Below are 15,082 nucleotides of genomic sequence, written 5' to 3' on the forward strand. Positions count from 1 at the left end.
AAATCCATTCCTTTCACTTTTGTAATGAACGACGTCGGAGAAAAAGGGGGAGGAGAGCGTGCGAAAAAGAAAGTCACAAGATATTTGCGAAGGGTTTGGTTTGAAAAATAAAAGTCAAAACGGCGATGACTTTTTGCGGATAATCCACGAGCTTTTCGCGTCACGATGAATACTAATCCGAGTTTGATTCAGTGTCTGGGATGAAATATTGGGATTTACGTTCGTTCCTTGGTTTCATCCATCTCCGGTTCGGCTGGTGGTGGTCGACTACCGTGAAATAGGGCCCATTCAATGTCTATTGGTTTCTTTAAACGAGTCGTCGCCGGTGGGAGGGGGAGAAAAATATGAGAAGGGACCCCGCGACTTGTAGCCTCAATATATCGCGACTGGGATGTAATAACGAGACATTGGCAAAACGCACGGTGCTGGGGCGTGAAATGATTTTTATTGACAGTTCTGGCCAGTTCTCGAATAGTTCCGAGCATTGCGGCAAGTTTCTTTGTTTTTTTGCAGCTTCTTCTTTTCAATCCCTCGTTTTTGGGGAAAAATGGGGAAAAATAGAATATTTTGAAAACCGAATCGTCATTTTGATACCCAAGGAACTCTATATAAAAAAAAAAAAAAACTCAAGAACTGTTCGTACGAACGAACATGATATTTTTAATTTTTTCACGAAGTACTGACCGAAATTTTTTCGAAAATTGTTAAGAATCACATATATATATATATAAGAACCACACCCCAGTAATAATTTTTAACATTCTTCTCCGAGTTGTCGTAACGTCGTAATGCCGCGTCGTCGTCGTCGACGAAGAAATGAATTAATTATAAGAAGCACGTGACAGTTGGTACAAAGTATGATAGGTAGGGCAGTGCGTTTATAATAGAATAGAGACTATCTAGGTCAGTCGGTCGTAAGTGATAAATCGAAAAATAAAAAATATAAAGGCAAAGTACGTACGTAAAAAAAAAAAAGAAAAGAAAAGTATCAATCGTTAAAACAAGTCGTGAACAACGTTAGATTTAAAAGATGGTGAAACAATGAACAATCGTCGCATTTGATCAAATAGACAGAGATTCTTCGACGATTCGTGACTATTATTAGGTATATGAGTTTTACATAAGCGTCGATCGCTGGACGAAGAGAAGCTGTAAGCGAGAATGGTCTGTGAATCTGTATTATATACCTACGTACGCGTATTTACGTTGTATGTACATGGAAAAGAGGGGGGTGAAAGGAAATCGCCAAGAAAAAAAAAAAAAATCTAGAGTACAATAATACGAGTCAATACGCGGGCTTTATCTTTCCGATAACGCCACCGTCGTCGTGTACGTATTACAAACAAGTCACGTGCAACGCTGCAGCGGAATTGTTGTGTGAAAGAAAAATAGATGCTTGCACCAGCCTTCAGGTGTGTGTTCGTTACGCGCATGCGTATACGTACGAAAAGTAGAGTAAGTGCTTTAATTCGTGTCACGAGTAGTGCTTGTTGCATTAGGCAAATACGCCGCTAGTAGGCGTAACCAGCAGCGAATAGTTACTTAAGGACAATAATAATAATAATGATAATAATAAAAATGGTAAATATGTAACCATCCAACTTATATGCGCTGCACGGGTTACACGAGGAGCCAGACAATCATCGAAGACGTCGTCGACTCTGTTCCAGCTTTAATATGCTTCAATTTTTTATTACCCATGTGTCGTATTTAATAGTTTAAATTACACCTGAAGATGCGGCGATGGAACGATTTGAAGTTAGATTAGGTTAGGTTTGGATTACAACCGTATTTCAATTTCTATGTAATATAATTTACTATTTATTTTAGCAAGAAGTATGTAAATAAAATGTGCTTTTTTTCCACCATCAAAAATTTCCATGATCATATAAATTTCCCGACTTGTTCACGCGTTTTCCCTGTGTAAAAAATAATATTATGCAGAAATTCAAATTTTTCGAATCAATTACAGCACCAGCTGCAATAACATATTATATATAATACAACGTCATCGTTCATCGTTAGTTTCATTTCCCGCGGGGCAGCGGTTTAAAGGATACCTATGCGATGAAAATCTTATAATAATCCTCGAAGCCTGCAGGCGCGATTTAAACTCAAGTTACACGTCTCGTTACACGCTGTCTCAAATACAACACGAAACAACAATAAGAAAACTGATAAAAATTCATTCACAGTGACTTTATAGCCGTACGTAAAAACTTCGTCCACCCGTACAATTGTTGTCATATCACGTACACCGTATGATACTGCGGTAATTATACATGTATAACCGCAATTTGTTACCTCGTTACACAATATATTGTGTCCCAAGTACACGGTAACGCAGCAGACTTCTATCGCATCCCCTAAAGATGATCTTCGGTATGTTTTGGAAAGCTAGGCACCCCGATAACAATAATAAGATGGCAGATTCCCTTCCTTCCACCCTTCATTTTCATCCTTCCGTTTCCCGATACATACACAACGTTGATTCTATTGTTTACTCGGCAGCTGTAGCATACCAACTTCCTTCGTCCTGCAGGCGATGCCGCGGGTTGATTTAGGACTAGGTCGACGGCTCGGAGGTGTTGGGATTAGGTACTAATGCAAACTGAGCTATATCGAGGAGTATTATAATCTGGTGTGTACACATCTACGCGCGCGTGAATCTGTGTATTTATTATACATGACGCTGCTGCAGACGTATTTATAGATAAGGTATTCGTGGACAATCGAAGTCGATATGTCGGTCAACCCTTTCGGTAATAGTAGTAAGTATTCTCGCCGACTATTTTACACACATTTTTTGCATATTTAGAGAACATCCTTCCATCATTTCAACATTGTTTGTAATATATGTGTGTATAATAATTTAAAGTCACTGAAAATGAACGGTTTTCATCGAGGCGGAATTCTTGACGTAAGGCAATATTGCAGACTCTGTATTTTGTATATATTATATTTTTTCGTTTCTAGGTCACCGAAATCGTAAAGTGCAGCAAGCTACAGTATATACACGTAACACACACAGGTACGTATAACATTACGCGGTAGTGGTATATTACATTCTTTCGCGACAAAGAATTCAAATAAAACACATTATCTGGTAAAATATTTTTACAACGTCCGAAAAAAAAAAAATAAATAAATAAAAACGGGGAGATATTTTTTATAGAAAAAATTATCGTCTTGTTATCTTTTCACAGCTAAGATATCTTTTGGACCAATTATAGGAAAAGAAAATGTTCTTTCTGCACGTTATATGCCTTGTCACGGTAAAAACAATAAATAAACTCCGAGTAAAAAATAATACAACATAAAAGAGTTGAAACGAGTCGCCGCCAAAAGTCAAAATCAGCATATTTTGACGTCGCGGTTAATGTTATAATAACCTATATTACATCGCAGCTCGAAAAAGAAGACGAGCAAATTCTCTCGCTGACTCGCGAATACCTAATAATATACATGTAATTCGCTTATCGTGTGTGTAAGGAAAAGTAAACGCATACGTACAAGTATAGAACACGCATGTGATAACACAAGCGAATACGTGCCAATTGAAAGAAGTAATCGGTCAGCTGTTTTAGTTACATGTAGACCAACAATTACGCATACGATGTTTACATTCGATCATCGTAATAACAAATTAAGAATACTGCTGCTCCGTTACTTCAGTTTCTGTGAATTCTTGTTTGCCTACTCCGTTTTCCTTCCTTTCACTTTTTCCTTATCGTCACTACGGCGAAAACAAGAATACAAAAATACAATTTATTTTTGGTTTAAAATCTAACGGAGTTTAGATTTTATAACCACACCCGCGCAAACGATAATGATATAATTTACGCTCTACGAGCTTGTCAGTCTTATCACCCCGGCCCTCATTTTTTTTTTCCATCCACATTCATCGGAAGACGATGAGGAAGAATTATTATGAAACAGATGAGATAACGTGGCAACGACGCTGTGATCTTTTCTCATAACACATACATAGCGCTGTTGTGTTTATAATATACGGTAAGAAAAAAACGCGATTACATGAAATCTGTTTGAAATATAACTGTACAGTGTAAACGCGAGCAATGCTTCTAATTCCGTGCAACTACGACTTCTTTGTTGCAAATAGAGTCGGAAAAAATATAGAAAAGCATCTCTTCGTCGCTTTGCACACACAGCAATACCTTACGTGCGTGTGTGTGTGTGTGTGTGTGAAATTAGTAATAGTAAATCTGACGTTGTCTACAAAAAAAAATTAAAAAAAAAAAATAAAACAAAATAAAAAAAACCGAGAATCACGGTCAACCGGCAAAAGAAGCGGCTCCGAAAATTAATTCCGGAAGTGGCGAAGAGGAATATTTACCGTTCGTTAAACGTTCGTTCGCTCCCTCTCCCTTCCTCATTGCGCAAAAGGGATCTAGGTATACTTTGGGTACTTACAATTAGAGAGTTTAGACCAGTACTATAGCGTTATGCAAGTGGGCGGTTCTTGGACGACGTCGTATCTGCCTATGAGGATAACGAACGCAAGGCGAAGAAGGTACGTCACGTACGTATGTGTGTGTATAAACGTAGAGTATACACCTATACCAACTAAACTAGTCCGCGCTCACCAAAAACATCGTGTGACCTATTATAACGGTTACCTACGTAAGGGAATAGAAAACTGTCATTGAAATGAAAAATAAAAGAGATTTAAGAAAGTCAAGACCGCAAACGCACGGTGCTGTTGCTGCTGAAGGTATCGATACCGTTCAATCTCTCATTGTCGGTATTATTTTGCGAATATTACATATATGAGGATGAAGTTAGCGTTACTGTAACGATGCGTGTTTAGGAAAAAATCCGTTACTTCGCACTTTTAGAAATGTTGGTGATTTGGTAAACCACGATAAGTGAAATACACTAATGTTATGCAAAACTAACTACTTGAAAGTCATTCGAAAATTAAGGAATAATAATTTTTTTTCTTTATATTTCGCTACGTTGACATTACTAACTTCAGTTTCATTATCGTGTGTACAATCACCGCGTTTTTTTTTCTTTCTCTCGCAAAAAACTTCGACACGACGATTTGTTATTGTTTTTTTTTATTTATTTTTTTTTGCTGTCAGTTTATTTTTGAATCAGTGCGTTCACGATGACCAGATGTAACGTTGAATCGAGTGACAAAGAAGAGAGAGAAAGGTTGATGACCGTGGGACGCTACGAGCTTCTCGAAGTAAGTCCCGCTTATGGAGCGCCTAAAAACAACTTACGACGGACAAATTTGGACACACGTATATATATATATAAATATATATACATGTTCGGATCTATAATATAAGCTACGATGCAGAGATGACGATGGAACGGATTGGTTGATCCGATCCAGCGATCGCAGCCTGCATTGTTTGTCCAGTTTATTACGAATAAAAGTATCATGTATGTATAACAGTCAAATTAATTTGAAGTGTAAGAATAAAACGGATTTTTATCGTTACTACTCCCTATTCACAATACGTAAATAAAAATTGACCGAAACTGGCGGTGATTCGATGATTTCTACGATTTTCTACAAATTTTTAGGGAAACTTGGGACATTTCGTAAAAATTGTTTTCGTACAACATTGTAAATTTGCGTAGTTTCTTGTAGATTCTGATGAAAATTTGTATTTTTTCAGTAAAAAATCTACAAGGTACTACAATTTTTAACGAAAATTAACAATTCTTTTTACGAAAAACTTTGCAATAATACGAAATGTTCAATTTTCTGTAAAAATTCGTAGTAGTAGAAAGTTTCACCAGGGAAGGGTTATGTTTCGTACCGTATCTGGGTGAGAGAGAGAGAGGAAGAGGGGGGGGGAGACAGCCGAAAGATCCCTCTCCACTCGGCGCGTATTATCGCATAACAACGTAGAAAAGATAAGGAATAAATTCACCGAGACTCCGATCCGATGACTCACCGAATCGAGGTTGAACAGGCTTGAAACTTTCTTGAGGAAGCCGTCCTGGGACTTCTTCTTCCTTCGACTTGTCATGGTCGTTTATATCCTGGTAAGTATCGATCGCCGGATATCAATGGCTCTAAAAAGAGCGACTGGCACTCGTTCACTCGTCGAACTTCACTCGGAATTATTAAAAAAAAAGAAAAAGAAAAAAAAAAATTACTACTCGGAAACACACGAAGCGGGCATTTTCACGCCTCGAACCGCTCAGCCGCTCAATGAACGAAGAAGAAGGAAAACAAACGCGCAACGCGGGGCCTTGGAATTTTATTAAACGCCGGGCCCAAAAACTCCCGACATGTAATTCTCGCCCCTCGATCACTCACGATCAGTTTCGAGTTGAAAACCCGGTTCAACCTCCCGCGGTCTTCGCGTCATGACGTACGCGCGGTTAATAATTCCCGCTGCTGCCTTCCCAGCGCCGGTTTCTCACTCGCTCTGTCTCTCTATCCGATGCAGGTGGGTGTCTGTCACTCCCACGGCCCGATCCCTCGACCTGTTCAACAACCGTGACCCTTCGTCGTCGTTCCTCGGCGCAACAACGCGCAGTAACGCCAAGCATGCGTTTCGAGTGTGTACCGATCGACGCACGTAAAGAGTTACCTGAAGACGAGGCGAGAAAAACTGAGAGAGATCCGAATCAACGTGCCTTCTTCCTCCTCCTGCTCTTCCTTGCTTCCTGGACTTAAAAACGAGAGGCTTTTTTTCACTGCGTTATTATGCGGTGTCTGTGATAGATGGAGAAAGAGAGAGGGAGAGAGAGAGAGAGAGAGAGACAGAGGGAGAACGGCAGCGCGCGTGTTTTGTTTCGTTCGAAAAAGGAGGTGATTATTATTAGGAGGTTAGTTCCGTAGCAGCGTATATCCTCCGGCTGCTTGCTTTTCGCGCACTGTTTAACACACAACTGCACGGTAAAACACAAGATCGCACCTCACCGTTAACGCACACCACTTACGATTACACTTTAATTTATCACCATTCGCGTCGAGATTCCTCCACTGTTCGTTCGAACAAACGACGCGACCAGAGGCCGAAAACGCCGTGAGACTATCGACGCTCGACTGATCCGCAGGCAGACAACCACTTGTTGGTTCGAATCGTAGAATCAGGGAACGAGGGAACGAAACGCCGAGGTACCAGATTGCGGGAGGCGCGGACAGACCGGCATGCGGCACGCCGAGCCGTTCACGGAGACACCCGATCGCCGACGGAAACGCCCGAACGACGCATTACTCGCCTGACGATGTACTAACCGTCCCGAACACATCGACTCTGCCGGGTATTCCGGACCTTCGCTCTCTTTCCTTTCAGCCCTCACTCCGCACTTCCGTATTTTCCAAATACCGAAAAGTCCTTCGCGACTCGCATTATCCCGCAATCTGGCTTGTTCGTAAGCTTCATTTTTGCCCTTATCCAACGAATATTTCTACAGCTATAATCGAGACGAGCCTTAACGTGATGCGATTGCGCGATAATTATTATCTCGTTAAACAATTCCACCAGCGGAAGGAATTAGTATAATAATAGTACGAGAAACTTCTCACACGCGTGTATTTATAGATAATATACGACCTTCGATCGTTATACCGTTGGGAAATTTTCAATATATAGTTCTTAGGTAAGAGGATGCTCCAAACCGCCCAAACAGGTCGGGGCGGAACGAAGGCTTCTTCTTAAACCCCCGAAACCTCGGGCGAAGCGTCGGCGACGCCGGCCGGTAGGTTCGACGTATACCTACAATGTTATACGTACGTACGTCTAGGTATTCTAGGTGAATACGTATGCGCCAGTTGCAGTGGCTGAGTTTGAGGTAACGGGAGCCTGGAACTTGTTAGATGAACCTATAGAATACACGGGAGCCAATTTTCCCGGTGAATAGCGGGCGCATAGCCGGAGGCAACGTATACAGAAAGAAGTACGTACATACTTCTGGGTGAAAACGGTCCTGGACCGTTTGGTGGGTGGCAATTTGCATGTCAATTGTCTGGCAGCGGCGTGCAAAGAATCGCGTAGTCTCGAGCGCGTTCGACTGTTTTAAATATAAACGTTCCTGCTCTCGGATTATTTTTTCTTCGCTGGATATTTCGTTTCTTTAGTTTGCTTAGTATTCTTTTTTTCTCCCGTTTCTTTTGCATCCTTTTTCGTTTTTTCTCCTCCGAGGGGGCAAATGTTTGTGGGATTATATAGTGGTAGATGGCAGCAGAGAATGCCGTCTGACAGCTTGCCGGACGAGCAAAGAGGGAGGGAAAGAAAAGAAACGAGTGGAACGAGTGAGGATAGCAGGCGGCATCTTGTGCTCGTTTGACGTACTTTTATCCAGACAGAATTATTATCTTCATCAATTCAACGACGAGGGTTTACCTCCGTCGGTACAGGCTTAAGGATAAAGATCCGAAACGGTATTACTGGTGAAAATTAATGTATCGTAATTTAGAATGAAAGAGGAATAAAAAAAATTTCTACATCCCATTGAACGGACGCATTCCTCGTACGTACGGGGATCCACTTTGCGTCGTCGTTGGTGATTTTTTGCACCGGCGATTCTCGAGACGTCGCCTAATTTTTCTCCATTTTCCTCGTACCTTCTCCGCCTCATTTATCTCTGATAAAATCAATTTTTTGCAATTTTTTTATGCAATTTAAACGCAGCCTGTTAAATTATTATCACATTCAACTTGCGAATAGTGAATCGAATAAGAAATGGCAAGAATCGGTGAATTTTTTTCGGCTGGTGACGACGGTTATTGCAAATCCTGAACACACGTTTCAACCTTAAGTTGAACAAACGACGAGTAATAATTACAACGTAGATATATAAATTAAACACATGCTTTCTATATCAACGTTAAAGTTATGCGGCTGAGCTTGAATTATGTAACGCATATTAAAAGTGAGGTACGATTATGACTAAAAAGTGCGGGACCGCCTCTGTGTACGCTACTTTATAATATCCGGCTTTTTACGGCACTGGGTTTCATATCCGCCTGTGTGCAGACAATTATTGTTACTTCCGTAGAACGATTATTGCGTACATACAGGCGTTTCTTCTGACCAAGCATATATGCGTTCAAATTCTTAACGACGGGGTTGGACGGTTAATTTAAAACACGCGTCCACGTGAATAAAACAAAAAACGAAAAAAGGTCTAGGCATTACCAACTAATAAGGGATGGGAGCGGAACATAAAAACGGATGAGAAAACAAAAAACAAACAAGTGAAGGATAACGTAAAATCAAGAGAATTTTTATTCAAACAAAAAAACAAACGATAAAATCATATAGTAATTATTAATACTAATAAATAATAAAGGGACGGTTATTGTTGGATGGTTGTGAGCAATGAACAATGGTTAATGATCGGACGATGTGTCGTGCTGAAACGTGAGTTTCCTCCGCACCGTACCGACCTTAACTTGTTGGCCCTGTGGTTAAAATACCGAATAGAGGTGAAATACGTACGAGTTAATCTATCTTGGATCTTACAATCTATTTAAGATTCAGAAATGCGTGTCTCAACGAACGAACAGATCTACATTGACATTGTTGTGGAATACAAACTGGAGATGGGTTGATCAGTTTCCGTACGCCCGTGGACTCGCAACTTGCTTGACCGTTATTTATCGTGGGTAAAGTTTTTTCAAGCGTCAAAAGAATTCTTTTCCGTGTCTGCCCAGCAGCGACACGTTCAACATTTTTTCGTCGCAAATAAATTGGGTCAGGCGCTTAGTAGGAATTGGACTACATTTTTGGCTAAAAAATGTCATCACGGCGTTTTTATTCGCAAGTGTAACCAAATATCGAAATCGTGGATTACTCGAAGAGCAAAAATGACATTTAAATCTGAAATTTTCCATGTTAATAATAAGCGTAGACAGAATTACATGTTAAGGATAATTTAATCTGTTATTGAAGCTCACTTGCGAAATAATTTGCTTAAGATGACAACAGAGGGAAGGAAATGTATAAATGGCGCAAAAATACGCATTACTACCCGCGTAGAAATACACACGTACAGAGTTCGTAATTAACATCCACGATTTCCATGACAAGGCGAGGAATTCGGGGCGAGAGTTTCTTTCATTAAAAATAACAAGATTACGGTGCAGAGTAGAAATGACTAAGCTTTTACGAGAATTTGAGAAACATTAAAAACGGGGAGCAAAGAGCGTACACATGGTGTACATAGGTATACTTATAGCATGGGAAATGGAAAAAGTTGAATTAAAGATGAACGGTATGAGCCCCGATTTTGGATTTGGAATTGTATATATTTTTCTTCATTTGAATCTTATAGTGAGTTTGCGAAGTAGAAAAATTTTTCAATTAGTAATAAAAACAATAGAAAATCGATATAACACTGAATTTAGCTGTTAAAATCGTCTCGACGATCGGGACCTCGCGCTTGTTTCCGTCAAATCGAGAGATAAGGGAAGATTGATCGCGGTCGACGATGTTTATCTGGGAAGTTTTGCGAAGCAGGGACGGAGGAGTGATGACGGTGTTCGCAAGTTTCCGATAATGATTGCTAATTTGCATACCAATTGATCGAATATCATTGGCAGGGTTGCCACCGTGTTTCACAATATAACGGGCAAAAGCCGCGTGACTGAGAACGATGTAATTTGCGATTTAATCAATCCGGGCCAAATTCGTATCTCATTAGGAAGCGATAGTTGACGGCCGGGCTCGAAGAACCGGCTAACCGTAACGTCGTTAGATCCGAATGGCTCCAATAACACGCCGTTTGTGTTGCGGCAACCGCGTAACCGGACGGTAAAAGCGGATCGCATGCATCAATGTCACGTAAATTGCACCGCCCTTTCCACCCTTGCGATCCGTACCCTCCCCCCTTCGCCCCTTCCTCGCCTGCGAGCACATTTAGCAAATCGGTTTATAAAGGCCTCCCGAGTCTCTGGCTGGTGGTCGTGGCTTGCAAAAGCCCTGTAAGTAGGTTCAGCCACCGACGGGCTCAACGTACCGTGGAAAATATCAACCCAAGAGAGGACAGGGTAGAAGGCGAGCGAGAGGGCGGGAGGGAAAAGAGAAATGAAAGGAAAGAAATGAGAGGAAAAAAGGAAGAGGAACGAGAGAGGGGAGGGGGGGGAGAGAGAGAGGGATAGGAGAAGGAAAATTGCTTTCCTCGTAATTACAGTTTTCGTATCTTCTCTCGTATATCGTATACACACGGCGAATCTCGAGCTTTCGACGGCTGGATGCGAATGCGAGTGCATGATATATGTACGTGCATATATTTTCAGCGAGCATACACCCTCCTTTCATATTTCACGAATTTTCACCCAGCTCCAGCTTCTTTCCTTATGCATCCAGTTTCTTCCATACCTTCTCGATTTGAAAAAAGATTAAAGCTTCGTTTGACTCGATACGTTGTGCATAAGTTTAAACTTTCCGTAACGTTACACAAGATATGATTTTTCGCCGAGATGTTCAATGGACGGAATATAGGATGAGAATCTAGGGTAACGTCGCTCGTGCGGGGATATAAACAAAAATAAATCAAACGAATACCGAGTGATTCGATAAATTGTGTAAGAGTAAATATAAAAAAAATCTAGCATTACGAATTAGCTCAAGTTACAGAGTCGGTGCCAGTTTTACAAAATTTGTTTGCTCTTATTTTTATTGTTTCCCGCAAAAAGCGAAAGCTAGAATTATAATCCTTGCAAATAATTTCGGTTTTCATAAAGTAACATAATTTTATAAAATGACATCGACTCAGAGCATTCGACGAAGCATCGAAAAATTGATTTCATCTTTACCTGATCGCTGTCGTGTCCCTGCCAGCTGTCATGGCTCTGAAACAGACGAGATAAGACATAATGTAGCGTGATTTTGGCAAGTTGGAGAGAAGGTAGGTATCGATCGATCCGATCAATACCCCGAGTTGACTACATAGCGGTCGGAAAACAAAAGGAGGCTTTCCGCGAGGGATAATTAACAATTACCGCGACTAATTGGGGACAGGAACCCCTAAAACTCGTAGAGTTTCTCCTCCTGGTAAACGTCTGATCTGCTCTCTCCCAAGGGCAAGAACGGGGTCAAGAAATTTTCCGTTCCGCTTCCGATCGGGTTCAACTTGCCGCAAAGAAGCCGAACTAAGATGCGATCGAGTCTCTAGGGAGGATAAGATCGGTCGCGATATCTTCTCGAGAGGTCACATTCAATATTCGAAAATTCGTAAATCGGTCCGGAGAGACGAGATAGAGATTATAAATATAGACGAATTAAATAAAGGACAAATTGTCATTCAATGAAGTTTTGTAAGTTTTATTTTCAACAAAATTTCGAATTTATATTTATCCTGAAACAACGAATCTGTACATGGATTTCGGACAAGTGGTTTACTCCCATCAATATTTCCGCAATCCCGCAAGCGTGTCGGGACATGTAAAGAAACGGAATAAAAAAAAAAGAAGAAAAAAAAAGATGAAACAATACCTGCAGCTGTAACATATCGCGGGTACAAAAAGATCGGAAACGGCAACGGGAAAAATATACGTCACGCTGACTTTATTAAATCGAGGTAAATAGTCCAAGATATGCATATACATGTAAATAACGCATGTGGGAAAAATTCCGGGATAATTTTTCTTTTTCGTATACCACGTGCATGCACGGTGTATGCTGGTACATATAACCGAGGGCTGCTGCTGCCGCTACTGCTGTTTGGTTTATATGGGACGAGGAAGTCAGTTTGCCCACGGTTCTCTGATTTATGGGAATAATATTGGCGAAGCAGCCGTTGAATCGCAGACCTGCCCTCCTCCCTCCGCCCTCGCTAAACAATATGAATATAATATATCCGACCCTTGTACGTATCGCTTCATCATTATGTAGCAAACATCACTTTTGTATATCATACAACTCTAAAAAATTCTCGCTTATTTCCTTTACCTACTCATTCGCAATAGCTTAATCTCACCTTTTTTGTTTCTACCCGCTTTGTTTCCGCGCGGCTGCGTAATTATCGAAATTTTCAGGATATACATGAATAAGAATCTGGACAGATGAGGGAAAGAAAAAATAACAAAAAGAAGAGCAAAAGTTGTGATTTTCGTACCACTTCAGCCTCCCGAGTATTGACACATCGGGATATTAAAGGGGGGCCCTACTCCAGTCGTTCTGTATTATTAAGCCGTTTCGTTTCGTTATATCCGCAAGGCCTTCAAAGAAGTTCGCATATACGCGCATCGACGAGGGTGAACCGCTGGTGTATATCTTCGCCCGTAGAAAGCAGAGGCGTACGATACGACGAGGGTAGACGAAGTCGGGAGAAAGCTTCGCTACCCCCACCCCCTTCCCATCCCTCTCCGTTGAGAGGGGTGTTTGTACCTCAAGATGTAATCATTTAATGGAGTTAAACACCGCGTTACAAACCAAACGCGACCCTGAGAGCCCCGGTTCATAGATTGCGCTGAACAACAGGCGAGTGGTAGGAAGTGTCTCTTCTCTCTTACACCGCGTGTATACCCAACTATAGACATACATGTCTATATATATATATATATACTCCAAGAAGTTAGTGGGTAAATTTTACGGCCCATTGGCCGAAGGGTTGAAACGCCCGCACGCGGGGCAACCAAAAATACAGGTACTCGAAATATTTCTCGCCAGGCAATAAAGCGCGCCCTCTAATGACTCCGACGACTTATTTCCTACCCCGAGGTTAATTGTCGAGCCTCGTTTCAGCTCGCCGTCCGCGCAGATTTAACCCAAGCCACGCAGAATGAATAAAGGAAAAAAGAAACGCAAAATAATGAAGGCGCATGCGGGTGTAGCGGTTGTAGCAGAATTTGAACGAGTTCAATTGTCAGCAAAAGATTACGCGGCCGTTTTCGAATTTCAGCCGAAATAGCCGAAATATCGAAAATCGAAAAAGCTCGTCGCAAGGTTCGCACCCCCGCACTGAAATTACTGCAGTATATTAAGCGAGAAGCGACGTTAAAGTTGGTGCAATTGTCAGAGAGTCCGCGGGAAACTCGGTCCACATATATATTATATACATGTGTATGTGCTCGCGTATATACCAAGTGATAAAAGGAAAAGTTCTCGTAAATTTCCTGGGTTAAAAAGCTTTCTGAAATCGGGTGGCGTACTCAGGTGCGGCTAACGGCGCCTTTTACCGAGTCCGCGGGCTACCGAATGTACGAGGATTTCATCCTGAAAATTTACGGACCGGATGCAGCTTCCGTTTTGGATGTAGCTCCCCGTATACGTGACGCGGCGGCAAGATCGCTGACCTCCGGGGTAAAACCACCGTCTAAATCCGGATGAAATTAACACGCGAATTTTATCCCATCTCAATTTACTCCTCGACGAATGTAATCCCAACCGAATTCAAAATGGCGGTCAGAACTCCGGGCTGATCGGTATATTCGACCCAAATTTCCTGCAATTTCATTTGGCACGATATCGCGAAGCGGAATGTATCGTCGGAGATTTAATGTAGCGAAAGACGTTGCTTCGAGGAAACGAAAAGTTGTCGTTAAACTGGAAACAAGTTTCATCACACATCTGATCATCTTAGTAGAATTTTTCAACCTCTACAATCATTACGTATCGGAGAAATTTAATCTTTCCAAGTTGTGTCGAGATTGTTCGTCATCGTCGTTCGAAACAAGGGAACTTTTGCAGGCGATCGAGATGAACGTCAAATCAAGTGAAATAAGTGGCGTGAAACTTTTTTCACGATTATATTTATTTTTGAATAAAAAACGGCCAGAGCTCTTGATCGGAGAATTTTGAACGATTGAAACGTGTGAGGGTGAAAATGTACAAGGTTCAGAAAACCAAGGAATGACAATGTAGAATTTTCAAAGAGACGAAAATATATTTCATGTACTTCATAGAATGTCAAAATATACAAAGTGAAAGTATAGACAATCGAAAAGTGTAGAAAAGTCGAAATAAAAAAATTGATGTAATAAATAAGAATATATGAAGTAAAAACAACGTCGAATCTTCTGAATTCTAACAATTTAATATTCTAGGTCGTTAAAATTTACCTTTGTAAATTTGGTATTTTATGCATTTCAATTTTCTACGTTTTTAAAATCTGTCGAACAAATCTTGGCGATTTTGAA

General features: G+C 41.0%; 1 protein-coding gene across 14 annotated transcripts in view; it reads right to left on the reverse strand.

The window, feature by feature from the left end:
- LOC124302773 (disks large 1 tumor suppressor protein) overlaps nt 1–15,082 on the reverse strand; it is a 325,653-nt gene that overhangs the window by 98,356 nt on the left and 212,215 nt on the right. For all 14 annotated transcript variants that reach the window (XM_046759385.1, XM_046759330.1, XM_046759347.1 and 11 more), the window contains one exon: nt 11,759–11,794. In XM_046759385.1, the coding sequence (XP_046615341.1) occupies nt 11,759–11,794 (36 nt within the window). The remainder of the gene's footprint in view (nt 1–11,758; nt 11,795–15,082) is intronic.

The sequence above is a fragment of the Neodiprion virginianus genome, chromosome 1, assembly GCF_021901495.1.
Source record: "Neodiprion virginianus isolate iyNeoVirg1 chromosome 1, iyNeoVirg1.1, whole genome shotgun sequence".
Taxonomy (NCBI): Eukaryota; Metazoa; Arthropoda; class Insecta; order Hymenoptera; family Diprionidae; genus Neodiprion; species Neodiprion virginianus.